This window comes from Stenella coeruleoalba, assembly GCF_951394435.1.
Source record: "Stenella coeruleoalba genome assembly, chromosome: 20".
NCBI classification, from domain to species: Eukaryota; Metazoa; Chordata; class Mammalia; order Artiodactyla; family Delphinidae; genus Stenella; species Stenella coeruleoalba.
Window position 1 is genome coordinate 4,102,466 of NC_137166.1, and position 15,967 is coordinate 4,118,432.

At 51.2% G+C, this 15,967-nt stretch overlaps 2 protein-coding genes across 8 annotated transcripts in view; one reads left to right on the top strand and one right to left on the bottom strand.

Annotated features, from left to right (window-relative positions):
* The window catches only part of ZDHHC7 (zDHHC palmitoyltransferase 7), a 32,726-nt gene extending 26,570 nt beyond the window's left edge, over positions 1-6,156 (top strand). For both annotated transcript variants that reach the window (XM_079907931.1, XM_079907932.1), the window contains exons 5-8: positions 378-474; positions 913-994; positions 1,683-1,813; positions 2,439-6,156. In XM_079907931.1, the coding sequence (XP_079764057.1) occupies positions 378-474; positions 913-994; positions 1,683-1,813; positions 2,439-2,615 (487 nt within the window). In that variant the 3' untranslated portion in view covers positions 2,616-6,156. The remainder of the gene's footprint in view (positions 1-377; positions 475-912; positions 995-1,682; positions 1,814-2,438) is intronic.
* CRISPLD2 (cysteine rich secretory protein LCCL domain containing 2) overlaps positions 1,818-15,967 on the bottom strand; it is a 134,273-nt gene continuing 120,123 nt past the window's right edge. For all 6 annotated transcript variants that reach the window (XM_079907920.1, XM_079907930.1, XM_079907926.1 and 3 more), the window contains 2 exons: positions 11,429-11,555; positions 1,818-1,878 (listed from right to left, as the gene is read on the bottom strand). The gene's annotated coding sequence lies outside the window, so the exon portion shown is untranslated. The remainder of the gene's footprint in view (positions 1,879-11,428; positions 11,556-15,967) is intronic.

Here is a 15,967-nt window from a genome sequence, read left to right on the forward strand (position 1 = left end):
GCAGCCATAGACCCACCACTGCTGTAACCCCTTACTTGGGGCTGAGCCCCCCACTACTGCAGGCACGGCTTCCCCAGGGCATGTTGAGTGCCCAATCTGCAGACACCCTTCATAGTGCAGTCCAAGTGCCCACCACTGGAGGGAGCCCTTCCCCGGTGCAGCCAGAGAACCCAGTGCTGCTGGGACCCCTTCCCCAGGCAGTGTGAACACCCACCACTGGATGGAACCCTTTGCAGGTGCAGCCTGAGCCCCAGCCCCTGCAGCGACCCCTTCCACAGGGCAGGAGGCCCCCTGGGTGGCTTCTTCCCAGTACTGTCTTCATTGGGCGGTGTTTCCTCCGAGCGTGGAATAGTGAAAATCTAACTGCTCCTTTTCAGTATTTGCAAAAGATGTATTCGGAAAATGGATCATCACTGCCCCTGGGTGAACAACTGTGTCGGAGAAAAGAATCAGAGATTTTTCGTGCTCTTCACTGTGAGTAAAGATGCTCATGGAGTGAGTGACTTGTACTAAGTTCTTTATCTGGAATCTTACCTGGAGCGAGTAAGTTTATTCTGACGTCAGCCCTGCAGCCTCTTCTCTGGGACTCAAATTATACCTGTGCTGTCACTGGTAGGAAGTAGTCCACCAGATGAGTGTACGTTGCTTGTGTTATTCTGGGTGTTTTACTGTGATTTAATTCTCTCCCAGATACCTTGAACCCCAGTTGTTAATAGGCTCTTGCTGAAGTGGTAGAACGTATTTCCCCATGTGGATTTCTGTGCTTGGTCCAGTGTGGTCCTGGCGAGGCGGATGTCAACTGCTGCTGTTACTCCTTCCCTCACTCATTTTCACTGACCCATGAGATCAGGAGTAAACGTACAGTTCAGCGGCCTTTCGTCCTCGCATGGGCTAATGGGTGTCTCCCCGCAGATGTACATCGCGCTGGCGTCCGTGCACGCGCTCGTGCTCTGCGGGCTGCAGTTCGTCGCCTGCGTCCGAGGGCAGTGGACTGGTAAGTGCAGGTGCAGGCCCCCCTGCACGTGCACGCTGTGGGGGGAGAGGGGAGGCAGAGGAAGAAGGGATCCTCCAGTTTCGAAGGAAATGGTCTTGGTTATTTTAGGAGTTAAATGAGCTTTTTAAGAAAAGAGTATGGGGACAGTTCTCACTGCCATTTTGCTATAATGAAGCCGTGTACATACACTTGGTCTTCCTTAGTCAGCTAATAGTTTCTGCACCTTGCAGATTTTTGAGACTGGGTGAGAATGCGTATTGTTCCCAGCAGGCCTGTGTGTGCTCTGGCTGGTCGAGCGCGCATGGCTGAGTACGAGTCGCCCCGCGAGTGTAGCCAGGCAGGCGCGAGCTGGGCGGCCCTGGCCTTGGGTGTGCGGCCTGCTCACAGGTGTAGGCACACGCGACTCTCATCTTTTCTGGCTTTTGCTGTATCTTAGTACGCAGTGCTGTACACGAATACAGTCTCAGTAGAAAGCGGGGTAATACAGAACCTTCCGCATCTGCCGACCAGGAAGTGGTGGTGTGGGTTCTTGCCTGGCAGGGCTGCCTCCCGCCCCTGGTGGACAGCGGGTGTGCCTGTTTACGAAACGAGCTCCTTCCTCCGTGGACGCCGGCCTGAGGGCGGCACAGAGCCGGGGCCGCTCGCCGCGCTCCGATGTCCGGCCACAGCCAGCTCTTCTCGTTCACAGAATGCAGTGGTTTCTCACCTCCAGTCACTGTGATCCTGCTGATCTTCCTGTGCCTTGAGGGTCTGCTGTTTTTCACTTTCACCGCAGTGATGTTCGGCACCCAGATCCACTCCATATGCAATGATGAAACGGTACGCTCCTCGTCTGCTGTGTCTGCTGCGGCCTTCGTGCGGGCACGAGTCGGCGGGCAGCACTGCTGTGGACAGCGGGGCCCGCGTGTTAACCCGGGAGGTGGACGAGGCAGCCCCGAGGGGCCGCGACAGCATCACCGCACGCGCCCCCCTCACTGCGTGCAGCTCGGGTTTCAAGCGTACCTGTGATGTGAGAGTCAACAGAGCCAGGCGGGGAGAGCCGGTACATTCCGTTTCTAGGAGGCCCCGCCCCCTGGCAGCTGCAGGGAGCTGGTCGCCTTCATGTCTTTGAACTGAAGGCCCAGAGCAGGCACTTCATCAGCATTTGTAATAATATAGTACGTGGAAAAAAACACAATCCTGGCCCGGAGGGCTGGCTCCCCCTTTGCCTCTGGGGCTGCCTAGGCTGTCCACCCCGCTGGTGGCTGCAGCCTGGCTGTGCTCGGGGGCCGCGGGGCTGGTGCCAGGAGAGGCCCCGCTGCTGACCCCGACGCCTCGTTCCCACGTGCGGAGGGAGGGACGTGTGAGTCTGGTGGTGCTTCCCCTGTTGTCACCGCTCGCCTGACCCGTACCTGCTGCGGGTTTTCCTGGCGCTGCCGCCCACTTGCTTTTCTGTCTCCCGCAGGAGATTGAGAGGCTGAAGAGTGAGAAGCCGACGTGGGAGCGGAGGCTGCGGTGGGAAGGGATGAAGTCCGTCTTTGGGGGCCCCCCCTCGCTGCTCTGGATGAACCCCTTCGTCGGCTTCCGATTCAGGCGACTGCAGACGAGACCTAGGAAAGGGGGCCCCGAGTTCTCGGTGTGAGGCTCTCATCGTGCTGGGACTTGTTCACGGACTTTATCTATTTGGGGTCGGAAAGGGTTCAGCAGCTCATCTGTGGCCAGTAGGGCAAGTGGAGAGCAGTTGCTTGCAGCAAGCAGAGTTTATACGTTTCCGGTCACAGATGGCGGAGTTCCCACACTAACTGGGTGGCGCTCTGATGCGTGTCACCGTCCAGTAACAAAGGACGTGGCGGCACGGAGAAGCCAAATGTCATTATCTTCCTGCACAGTTAGGAGTTCTGTTAACGTACTTGGCATCTTTTAAGAAGTTTCGTGGGTTGTTACACGGGTTATTAAAATCCTGTGTGCTGAGCTGCTTTTCTCACTCATGAAGAAAACGAGCCAAGCCAGTGACCAGGAATTCTGCGGCTGGTGGCTTCGGGGAGCTCCCGCTGGCCCCGTGATTCCCGAGGGTCCGCCTCGGTCCAGGAGGGGCCTGGATGCAGGAGCCGCAGGCGCTGCACGGAGCAGCAGGGCTGCAGGTTCGCTCCCCGCCCGGGGCTGGTGGGCCCTGACCCTGTGGGCAAGTCCACGTGTGTCTGTGTGTGTGCGTGCACGTGTGTTTTAAAGTGGGCCGTGTTGTTCAGGCAACATAACACGTTATGGGCGTGTGCCACAGACAAGCTATTTTTTAGAAACGGACGTTTCAGGGAAGAGGGGAGAGCTGCGCGGGGTCCCCCCTCCCGTGGGGTTTACTATGAATGTATTGCATATTGGAGAATATCTCAATCCAAAGAACAATCATTCCTGTGTGGTCTTCTGTTGCCCTCCTGTTTTAATTTTTTTTACAAAAATCTTGAGTGCGTGAGAGGGCTTTGGCACTGACCTGTCTGGTTCCGGCCAAATGAGCAGCGTGTAAACGGCCCCTCCGTGAGAGGAGAGCAGCGTCTGCGGCGGCCTGGCACCTGCAGCCTGATGCTCGCGCAGATGGCCTGCAGGGGGCGCACGCGGCCCCGACGAGGTGAGGGGGCCGCGAGGCAGGAGCCCCTGGGCCCCGTGGGCCTTGCTTGCAGACTATTCAGGATGGCGACAGCTTGTTTGATTTTTCAGTTTTTACCTTTTTGGGGCATCATTTTGTTTCTTTACCCACGTCACAAGCGATAAAATAGGACCCTTGGTGCAGAGCTTAAAATTATGCCAGAAAGCAAACAGCTCCCCTCCCTGGGGACTCGCCTTAAACTTGCCTGGTTTGTCGGTGTTTCGCGGGACTGAGGAGGAAGCCATCTCTGACAAGGTCTGGGGGGGGTGGTGTCCCCTGAGCCCACGTCCCACGCTGAGAAGAGTGGGCGTCTCCCTCCTGGTCTCCACGCCTCTCTGCTCATCTGTGAGCTGTTTTGCTTTCGTTTGCATTAACCCGTCCCCTGTCCTGATCAGGGTTTCTACCACTGCTGGCGCAGAACCACAAAGGGCCTATTGGACAACAGTCTAGCTGAGTAAGCGAGCTGTGGGACGGGTGTGAAATGGACTCAGTCACTGCAGGACGTGGGCTGTGACGGGGGGCGCCGAGTCGCAGCCGGAGGACTAACAGAACAGGAGACTGATGGGTTTCCCGAGACTGTTCTGCAGCATCTGTCGTCTGGGTTGGACGTGTGTACCGGGCTTCAATGTGAGGCTTTTCATATGTATATCCTGGTTATCAATAAAAACAATTATCAAAGTGGTTGAATCCTGTGAGACTTGGCAAATACGTGCAAATCAAGTATACTTGACTTTTCAACCTCTTCTTTCAATGTAACTTTTTTAAGAAATAAAGCCACCAGTTGACATTCTCCAGCCCTTTGTTCAGTGGCGCGGTTCTTGGTGGGTCGTTGGCGTGTTTCCATGCTCGGCTCTGACACCGGCACCCGGGCCGCTGCGGTCCCCCCTGCTGCTTCCAGAGCCCCATCCTCGCCGGGGACAAGTGAGCCGCTCTCCCAAAGGTCGCCGTCTCCACATTTAACATTTTACTTCCAGTCGACGCAACGGATCTCACTTAGCTTTGTCCTAAACATCCCTTCATTTTTTTAGTGCACTTGGAAATAAAAATTGTAAAGATCACGCTCTTCCATCCAGCATCTCAGGTGCCCACAACTTCATTCAACAGTGTGTCTAGTACTTGCACTCAAGGGAGGGACCCAGAGAGGCGAGGGTGGCCGCCACGTAGGGAGGCACTGGCCGGCCTTGCAGACGCGTCCCCGAGCACGCCGCTGCGCCGGCAGCCGCCCTCAGGCTTGTGTCTGTGGCTCTGAAGAATTGTGCCGCGGTTCTGTGTTCTTCCTGTTGGAATGTTTTATAGGCTCATCTCAGATGACATCTGCCTTAAAATGGAAAATGAAAAGATGACCCAACTGGGAAGGTGGCTGAATCCCGTCTTCTGTTAGATTTGGGTTTCGCAGCTTAAGCATAGAGAAGAAGTATCCTGAAGGGGAGACGGCCTGGGAAAAGCCCGGGAACGGTGGGCGGGGTGCCCGTAAATCCTTGTTGATCCCGAAGTAGCATTCTGGAGCCTTCAGTGACAGGCCAGCTGCCCACAGTGTTGCCCGAGGATCCAGTATGAAACCGGATCGCTCCCCGCACAGGACACAGGGAAGTTACGGCCAACTGCAGGTGCGCGGCTGGGTCAGCGAGCGCTCCCCGAGCCGGGTGCTGATCTTTACGGAAGGAATGGCTCTGCCCCAGGACTGATGGCAGGCGTGGAAATTACGGGGTCTCTGTGCACTTTGGAGACCCCACTGCGGCCTCCCAGTTTTGCCGCCGAGAGGGTCTGGGAACTTCCGGTTCCTGTCTCAGACGACCTTTTTTTTTTTTTTTTAGTCCTTGGTTCCTCAAAGTCAACAGTCCTCTGCCTTGATGCCTTGTGCTAATGCTTGGTGGACCCTTTCCACCTTAGACACGTGCTCCTCGGTTCTGACAAAAGTGCTGTGTTCCAGGGGCTTCCCTGGTGGTGCAGTGGTTAAGAATCCGCCTGCCAATGCAGGGCACACAGGTTCGAGCCCTGGTCCGGGAAGATCCCACATGCCGCAGAGCAACTAAGCCCGTGCACCACAACTACTGAGCCTGAGCTCTAGAGCCCGCGAGCCACAGCTACTGAGCCCGCGTGCCTAGAGCCTGTGCTCCACAACAAGAGAAGCCATCACAATGAGAAGTCCACGCACCGCAAAGAAAAGTAGCCCCTGCTCGCCGCAACTAGAGAAAGCCCGCGCGCAGCAACGAAGACCCAACAGCCAATAATAAATAAAGTTAAAAAAAAAAAAAAAAAGACTGCCGTGTTCTGTCTTTGGGAGTTTCACCCTCTCCAGTTTCTTATTTTTCTGACTTTTACGCATTGGGCTGCCTAGACTCTCCTCTGATTTCCTCTCATTGTCTCCTCTGTTTTCTGGAAAATATACCTAACTTTGTCTTCTATCTCTATTATTGGATATTTTATTCAGGCTGTGATAGTTTTAATTTCCAAGAGTATTATAAAAGACTTCTTTTTTAAGAGCAGTTTAAGGTGCACAGTATAATTGAGAGGAAGGTAGAGAGAGTTCCCACATACCCGCTGTCCCCACACACGCACAGCCTCCCCGCGCTGTCAGCGTCTCCGCCAGATGGTGCACTGGTCACTGATGCGCTGATGAACCTACACTGACACGTCATCACCACCCAGAGTCCACAGTTACATTAGGTTCACTCTTGGTGGTGTACGTTCCACGGGTTTGGACAAGCGTCTGATGCTGTGTGTCCGCCATTCTGGCAGCACTCCGAGTATTTTCAGTGCCCTAGAAATATTCTGTGCTCTGCCTACCTATCCCTCCACTCCCTTGCCCACGCTGGCAACCACTGGTCTTTTTACTGTCTTCATAGTTCTGCCTTTTTCCACAATCTCATAGAGTTGGAACCATAAAGTAGCCTTTTCAGATTGGCTTCTTTCACACGGTAATATGCCTTTAAGGTTCCTCGTGTCTTTTCGCGGCTTGACAGGGCATTTCTCTTTAGTGCTGCATAGTATTCGGCTCTCTGGCTGTGCCACAGTTTACCCATTCGTCCACCTAAGGGCATCGTGCTTGCCTCCAAGTTTTGGCAATGATGGGTAAAGCTGCCATAAACACCCATGCACAGGTTGTATGGACACTGTTTTCAACCCCTGTGTGCTATGCTATGAGTTTCAGGCCTCTTAAGTCTGACCCACTTGGAGTTGATGTGTTTTATGTGCGGTGTAAGGTAAGGGTCCAGTCTCTGTGGTGTAAGATGTGTGGATGTCCAGTTTTCTAAAAATCACTTGCTGAAGAGACTGTCCTTTCCCCATCGTGTAACATTGGCACCCTTGTTGAAGACCAGTTGACCGTACACACGTGGTTTTATTTCTGGGCTCTGTATTCTGTTCCATTGGTCTATATGTTTGTCTTCATGCCAGTACCATACAGTTTTGATTACAACAGCTTTGTGATATATTTTGAATCTAGAAAGTGTGAGGCCTCTAGCTTTGTTCTTTCTCAAGAGTGATTTGGCTCTTTGTGATCTTCTGTGGTTCCATATGAATTTTAGAGTTTTCTCTATTTCTGTAAAAAATACTGTTGGGATTTTGATAGGGATTGTGCTGAATCGGTAGATATATTTGGGTAGTATGGACATTTTCACAATGTTAAGTCTTCCAGTCCAGAAACATGGATGTCTTTCCATTTGTTTGTTTCTTTAATTTCTTTGATCAGCGTTCTGTAGTTTTCAGTATACAAGTCTTTTACCTCCTTAGTTAAGTTTTTTTTTTTTTTTTCCTCCTTAGTTAAGTTTATTCCTAAGTATTTTATTCTTTTTGGTGCCATTGTAAACAGGATTGTTTTCCTAATTTCCTTCAGGCAGTTTGTGGTTAGGGTATAGAAATGCAGCTGATTTTTGCATGCTGATTTTGTATTCTGCAACTTTACTGAATTTATTAGTTTTAGCAGTTTTTTGGTGGCATCTTTAGAGTTTGCAACATTATGTTGTCTGCCGACAGGGACAGTTTTATTTCTTCCTTTCCAATTTGAATGCCTTTTACTTCTTTTTCTTGCCTAACTGCTCTGGCTGGGACTTCCAGTACTATGTTAAATAGAAGAGGTGTGAGCGGGCATCCTTGCCTTGTTTCTGGTTTAGAGGAAAAGATTTCAGTTTTTCACTATTGAGTATGATATTAATTGTGGGCTTTTTATATATAGCCTTTATTACGTTGAGTTACTTGCCTTCTATTCCTAGCTTGTTGAGAGTTTTTATCATGAAAGGGGGTTGAATTTTGTCAAATGCTTTTTTTTTTTTTTTTTGCTTCTATAGAGGCGATCATATCTTTTATCTTTTATTCGGTGAACATGGTGTATCACATTAATTGATTTTTGTTTGTTGAAACATCCTTGCATTCCAAAGCTAAATCCCACTTGGTCATGGCATACGATTCTTTTAATGTGCTGTTGCATTCAGTTCGTTGGTGTTTTATGGAGGATTTTTGCATCCATGTTCATCAGGGATATTGGCCTGTAGTTTTTTCTTGTGGTGTCGTTGGCTTTGGTATCAGGGTAATGCTGGCCTCATAAAATCACTTTGGAAGTGTTTCCACCTTTTCAGTTTTTTGAATGAGTTTGAGAAGGAATGGCATTAATTCTTCCTTAAGTGTTTGGTGGACTTTACCAGTGAAGCCATCTATTCCTGGACTTGACTTTGTTGGGAGATTGTTGATCACTGACTCAATCTCCGTATTAGTTATAGGTCTGTGCAGACTTAATAAGACTAGAGATGAAAAACTAGACATTATAACCGATGCCAGAGGAAGAAGAATGGTCACAAGAGACCACTACGAACAATTACGGGCTGCAAACTGGATAACCCAGAAGAAGAGGATCAGTTCCTAGCATCAGAAACCTACCAAGACTAAACACGAAGAAACAGCACACCACTTGAAAACGCCAGCCGAGGTGGGTGCTGCGGCGGGTCTGGTAGAGGGTTAACGGTCGGCGTCACTGCTCTGGGGGCCGCGACGCAAGCATTAAGTGGCACATACTTTGTTCTGAGGAATTTTGGGGGGAGGTACTTGAGACCTCAAATTGATAAAGAAGCAATGTTCAAACCAAATGACACATTTGGGGTTTAATTATGCTGCTTCTTTTATTGCATCTCCTCGTTCTCACTGTCGTCCTTGAGGACATCGTGTGGAACGAGTCAAGAAGGGAGAAATGAAGGCTCCTACCCAGCCCCAGACCAAGGGTGACGAGCTGCTCCAGACCACGTGGACCTCCCAGAGCTTTAAAGATGGCGCCGCAGGAACGGTGACCTGGTTGCAGGTCACATGGTCACCACACGTTTTCCAAGTAACACAAACACAGCAACTCCGGGTAAGACTAAACAGCTGCAGGAATCAGTGATGACGTCATTTAATTCCAACTCATGAAACTTGGTGTTGCCACCGTTATGCCGTCTCCCTTCCTGTGGCGTCAGCCCATCGTTCCTAAAAACAGCCGGCCCATTTTTTGGTCATCTCCTCTCTCCACCCAGGTGGGCCAGAGACACTTGGCTCTATGGTTGTGATTTCTTTTCCAGTGCTGGAACGTCCCAAAGCAGCACGACTTTGCAGGCTGACTGGAGATGAGCTGGGAGCAAGCACTTACATTTACTCGGGTCCCTAAAGCCCCCAGGTTCTTCTCAAGAGTCGTTCACACACGAGAACCCACAGAAGTGAACGCCCTGCAAGGCCGCCTTCTCGTGAGGACATCACCGTGTTGTCCAAATACATCCAACATTTTACACACTGACACTTTCATGGACACACACATTCCCTGCATCCGGGTAAACTTTAGACTCTGATTCAGCAGGTCCTGGGTGCGGCCTGAGACTCTGCATTTCTAACCAACTCCTGGTGGTGCTGTTGCTGCTGGTCCGTGGCCCACACTTTGAGTAGCAAAGTCTAGATGTCAGCCAACATGGGAAGCGTTAATTACCCTATGGTAGCTGCGCAAAGTATTAACCATTTGGCAACGTTGAAACGTATTTCACTTGTGTGAGCGAAGAGGACAACCCTCGGTTACACTCCTGTGTCAGGATGACATGCACGGGCACACAGGCACGTCCGTATAAAGTCGAAACAGGAGGGGAACAGAGGGCAAGGAGAGCATTCGGATTTGCTGAGGTGACGAGCCTTTCAGAAAATCTCAATTTTTAAGTCCTCATAGGTTTGTAGAATAAACAGTGTTTTTGAGTACGTGACCCAGAAAGCAGGCTACTGAGCTGAGCCGCTTGCCGTCTACTTTAGAAGGGTGTTTACAGCCTCCTCATTCTGAGGACAGCCTGCGTCTTAACGAGACAAGCCTGGACGGTGGCACGGCTCATACAGGCCGAAGGAAAAGGCAAGAAAAGGCCGATTATTTAAGCAGGAAACGCGTCGGTCAGTCGGGGGGGGGGGGGGGGGGGCCTTCGGCGGGGTCACGTGGCAGGGGAGAGTAGCAATCCTGCAGAGCTAGCATCCCGGCTGCTGCTGGAGTTTGGTGAGACCTGCGGCAGCGCAGGGCGGTCCTCGCTGACCTGCCGCCCTGCAGTGACCCTGGCTGCTTCCCAGCCACCCCGAGGAAGGGGTCACCCAGCTCTGAAGCCACTTCCCCTAAGTGGCAGGCCTGTCTTAAGGTCCGGAGACATCATCAAATCAGCGTGGAGGTGGCCGGGGCCCACTCTGAAGCGGACGTGGTCCTTTAGGTACACAAGCTCTGGCTCACTCGAGACAGCGTTCTCCTTAGTCCACAGGCGCTCCAGCCCCGAAATCCTCTCCCGAGCAGGTGCCCGGCGTGGGACGGCCAAGCTCGACAGGCCCGTGGGCACCAGGAGGCTGAGGCTCACAGGCAGCCACCAGCCCTCTGACAAACCAGCACCGGCCCCAGGCTGGAAGAACTTGCTCGAGTTCCAAGAAGAGCTCCAAGTGCAAGGTTAAAGAATAGTAATGATCGCCAGGACGCAGTTCTGACGTTTCCGGTTTCCAAAATGCCTTCCTATACATGATCTGATTGCATTTTCCCTACGACCTTCAGGCAGGTAACAGTGTACCCATTTTATAGACCAAAACAACTGAGTTTCTTCAAGGTTACAGGATGTGCCCAGGTTGCCACAGGTAGGGAGAAAGGAGGGATTCCCCACGGGCGTTTTGGCTAGAATAAAAGCACTTTTTTCTAACCTAGATCCTTCTGTTTTTATTTTTTAAAGTAAAAACAGTAAAAAAAAATAATAACTTCTTGAATAAACAGAGGAGTCGAGAACAATAAAACCTTCACCGAGGTTTTTTCGGTAATATCTTCAGTTGAGGGTTTGAACCGCAAAGCATGTGCCAGATGGCCCTCACCCTCGTCTGCAGGCGGAGTCGCGCCTCCCTCAGCCTTGAGCAACGGCTGTCATTTCCCGGAGCTGCGCCCGCCCCCGCGCCGGAAGCTCTGTGTTGTGCTCAGCATGTGTGCAGGTGCCAGGCCCAACCGGGCGCTTGTGGGCTTCCTCGGATATTCAGACTCTGCTTTCTGAGTGTCTGGGATGTGTGTCCCACAGCATCGCATTCCCTGGCTCGGGATATAAACTCGCTTGACCTTTTCCCCATGAGCTTTAATGCAAATCCAGGGGCGACGGAGATGGGTTAATGACAGAGACATGCCCACCACGGTCTCCATCACCACCTGGAAGAGGAGAGAGGGAAGGGACCCAGGCGATGACAGGGAGAGGCTGCTCAGGGACCCATGGGTGGTGCACAATGAGTGTTTTATGTTGAACATTACTAACGCTATTTAATAACAATGACAATATTATTAATGATAATAACGAGAAGCTGGCTGACTTCAAACTCACCTGGTCATCCAGAAGCAGCTCACAGAACTCCAGGAAGACCCACTTCTGCTGCTTCATGTGCTCACGTCACCGATGGTGGCCACACCTTGGTGGCCAGGTCCCAGGTGGCACGGGGCTGGGGACGATGCTGAAAGGAGAGGAGAAAGGGGTTAGTCTCAGCCTGGCATCTGCCTAATGTCCACCAGAGGGCGCCATGGGATAGCAAATGCATGGGCACTGCACACTGCTCAGGCCACAGAAAAATTCCTACAACACTGGCGCATCCAGCTGGCCGGTCCACAAATATTTACTGAACACCTACTGTGTGCTGGCGAGGCCTCTGCCCTCAGTAAACACAAATATAAGAAATTAAATGTATAATTATATGCTGTGATTCGTGCTATAAAAGAACAGCAGCAGGGAGAGGGAGCATTAGCGACAGTATCACAGAGAAAGAAGAATCAGGGAGGGCCCCTGGGGGAGGGAAGGACTGTGCAAAGGCCCTGGGGCAGAGAAAGGCTTGGCAGTGAACTCAGAATTGGAGCTGGTTAAAATCAGAGAACACTGGGGTTGGAAGAGCTGGTGAAGCTCACGTGTCAGCCTACCGGGCTCAGAGAAGATGCTGAGGGGTTAACACGTGTGCACAGACACAAAGGTCATCGGCTGGGTGGGGCAGGGGCTCATCTGAAGCAGATTTCCCAAAGATGGGCTGACCATCTCCCCCAAAGCCCAGGAGCAAAGCAAACGGACTTCTCAAGATCAGGAATTTCAAAGACATTTCCCTCTTGGGTGGATTGTTAGGGAGGGGTCCTTGGTGGGAGCAGGGGTTGCATCTGCTGTGGAAAGCCACCCCAATGGGATGCAGGGGTGCGGGTTTAAGTGGCCAGGGAGGGGGTCTGCACATGGCCTTTCTCTGGCCTCGGCCTGGGTGACACCTTGCCATCTGGGCACCAGGGGACGGTTGCTCACCGGTGGCCTTGCAGGCTCGCTGGCAGACACAGGGCTCTGCTCAGCGCCCCAGAAATCTCGGTGACCAGGTGGCCTCCGTGAGGGTTACTCTGAGGGCAGGTCTGGTTTTCAGCCTAAGTGGCTGTGAGATACCACTGAAAGAGCCAGACAGGCTACAATGTCCATCCCTGCCACCTCCCAGCTGTGTGACCTGGGGCAAGCACCTTCACCTCTCTGGGCCTCAGTTTGCTCATCTTTAAAACAATGCAACAACAGTTCCTGCCTTGTGAAGCCTTTGGGAGGATTAGAAAGAAGGAACCATACAGGGCTGACCGGGACGGTTGGTACACAGTAGGCACTCCAGAAACGGTAGCAACTATGACAGGCTGGTCCGATGAAGGGCTTTGCAGCCAGACCCCACGTGCAGCGGGCAGTCGGACTACTGGTCCATCTTGTTTGCCCTTTCTTGGTTTTTTTGGATTAACATGGAGTCCTCAGTTAAGATGATCTTATAGGGTTGGGTTTTTTTAACCAAATAAAACCGTAACCAACTAAACAAAACCAAGTCCATTTATAACAAAGTCCCACCAGAGCAAACATTTGCAATCTCCCCAGAAAGCATTTTATCCATGGCAGGGAGGCCTGGGGAATTTTAAGAGGCTGCAGCTCGTGTCTTTGAAAACCACCAGCGCCTTCAGTTTGTCTGGGACTCTCCCCACTGGGGGTACTTTTCCATCTGCGCTCCTGTTTCCCAGCAAAGCCCGAGGCCTGTGGGCAGCCACCAAGGCGCTCTGGACCAAGGGTGGATGCTCTTGGGCAGCGGCCACAGACTGGTGGCCGTGACCTGGAACCGGCCCCCATCGGTGGGTCAAATACCCACAGTCAGCTGCTCCCATCTGTAAAACAGGAGGTTTCACCTAGAAATGCAGATTCATGGCTGCCTGGGCCCCATTCTTCCCTGGTCAGCAGCCTGGGGCCCGGGGCGGCCGTCCTTACATGCACAGTGATTGGGACAACGTTTGAATTCTTTTAAAAGAACTTATGGGGGCAAAATTCACATAACATAAAACTGACCATTTTAAGGCATAACGCTCCCAGACTTCAGATAATACTACAAAGCTACAGTAATAAAAACAGCATGGTATTGGCACAAAAACAGACATATGGATCAATGGAACAGAACAGAGAGCCCAGAAATAAACCCACACACCTATGGTCAATTAATCTTTGACAAAGGAGGCAAGAATATACAATGGAAAAACGACAGTCCATTCAGCAAGTGGTGCTGGAAAAGCGGGACAGCTGCACGTAAATCAATGAAGCTGGAACACACCTTCACACCACACTCAAAATGGCTTAAAGACCTAAATGTAAGAGAGGACAACCATAAAACTCCTAGAACAGCATAGAGGCAAGACATTCTCTGATATAAATCATACCACTGTTCTCTTAGGTCAGTCCCCCAAGGCAACAGAAGTAAAAGCAAAAATAAATGGGACTTAAACAAACTTACAAGATTTTGCACAGCAAAGGAAACCATAAACAAAATGAAAAGAGAACCTATAGAATGGGAGAAAATGTTTGCAAACGATGCGACCAACAAGGGCTTACTTTCCAAAATATACAAACAGCTCATACAACTCAACAACAAAAAAACAACCCAACTGAAAATGGGTAGAAGACCTAAATAGACATTTCTGCAAAGAAGACATACAGGTGGCCAACAGGCACATGAAAAGATGCTCAACATCGCTAATTTTTAGAGAAATGCAAGTCAAAACTACAATGAGGTACCACCTCACACCCGTCAGAATGGCCATCATTGAAAAGTCTACAAATAATAAATGCTGGAGAGGGTGTGGAGAAAAGGGAACCCTCCTGTACTGTTACTGGGAAAGTAAACTGGTACAGTCACAATGGAAAACAATATGGAGGTTCCTTAAAAACTAAAAATAGAGCTACCATAGGACCCAGCAATCCCACTCCTGGGCATACGTCCAGACAAAACTGTAATTCAAAAAGATGCACGCACCCCTATGTTCACAGCAGCACTATTCACAATAGCCAAGACGTGGAAACAACCGAAATGTCCATCGACAGAGGAATGGATAAAGAAGATGTGGTACATATACACAATGGAATATTACTCAGCCATAAAAAACAATGAAATAATGCCATTTGCAGCAACATGGATGCAACTAGAGATTATCATACTAAGTGAGGTAAGTCAGAAAGAGAAAGACAACTACCATATGATATCAGTTATATGTGGAATCTAAAATATGACACAAGTGAACCCATCTCTGAAACACAAACAGACTCTCAGACATAGAGAACAGACTTGTGGTTGCCAAGGGGGAGGGGACTGTGGGAGCTTGGGGTGAGCAGCTATGTCTTTGCACAGAGGATGGGTAAACAACAAGGTCCTCCTGTGGAGCACAGGCAACTGTATTCAATATCCTGTGATAGAGCAGAATGGAAAAGAATATGGAAAAGAATGTATATGTACAACTGGGTCACTTTGCTGTGCAGCAGAAATTAACACAACAGTGTAAACCAACTACACTTCAATAAAAAAAAAGAAGAAAAACAACTGACCATTTTAAAGTAGACAATTCAGTGGCATTTGGTACCCTCACAGTGTTGTGTAACCACTACCTGTGTTCAGTTCCAAAGCATTTCCATCATCCCCCAAAAAACCCTAGACCCAACATCACTGACTCCCGCTTCCGCAGCCCCCAGCGACCCTTCACTCTGTCTCTATGGACTGGCCTGCTCTGGACACTGCTTGTGGACGGACTCACACGCTGTGCCTGGCTTCCTTCGAGGCTCACGCGTGGCGGAGCGGGTCACGGCTGAGTAACACCCCATCACATGCTTGTATGCATATAACAAGCGTCCGCCTCAATGCCACGCGGCAGCCCCGTGTTGGGGGGGGGCCTTCTCGCCAGCCGCGCTCGCCTGCTCTGGGCCTGTCCCCTCTCCCCCCGGCCCTGCTGGCTTTCTGCAACCCCGTGGGCTCCTCAGATGAGCAGCAAACATCCTCCCAGGAGCAGGGTCTCAGGTGGGTGAGAGACTTCCAGTCCGTGTCCTGGGCGTCCCGTACGTGTGCTCACACACACACGTGCACACGTATGTAGCATAATGGCCCCATCCTGCAAGTCTGGCACTTTGTTTTTCACTTAACGATGTATCTTGGAGGTCGTTGGCTGCATGCTACTCCACCACACGGCTCTCCCATACCTAACGGGGTGCGGGGCCCTTGGCTCTGACCCTCACGTGGGGACAGCCCTGCCAGCACTCCCTCACCCAGCCTGGCCACGCCCTGGCCCCGTGCAGCCTGGAAAGGGAGGTCTGAGACATCCTCGCCACTTTCCTGGCCTCAAATCTCCCAGGGCCAACACTTGATGTGCCCTCGTTTTCCCAACACCTGACTTGGCATTCCTACTCTGTAGACATGGTATAGATGCTTGTTAATCACACAGATGGAAAAATGAACGACTACTTTTCACACACTGTTTAAGGCCTGGCTCAGTCACCACCTCCTCCAGGGAGCCTTCCCTGGTCACCCCAGGCTGGGTTAGGCCCCCCTTTAAGCCCACAGGCCCCATA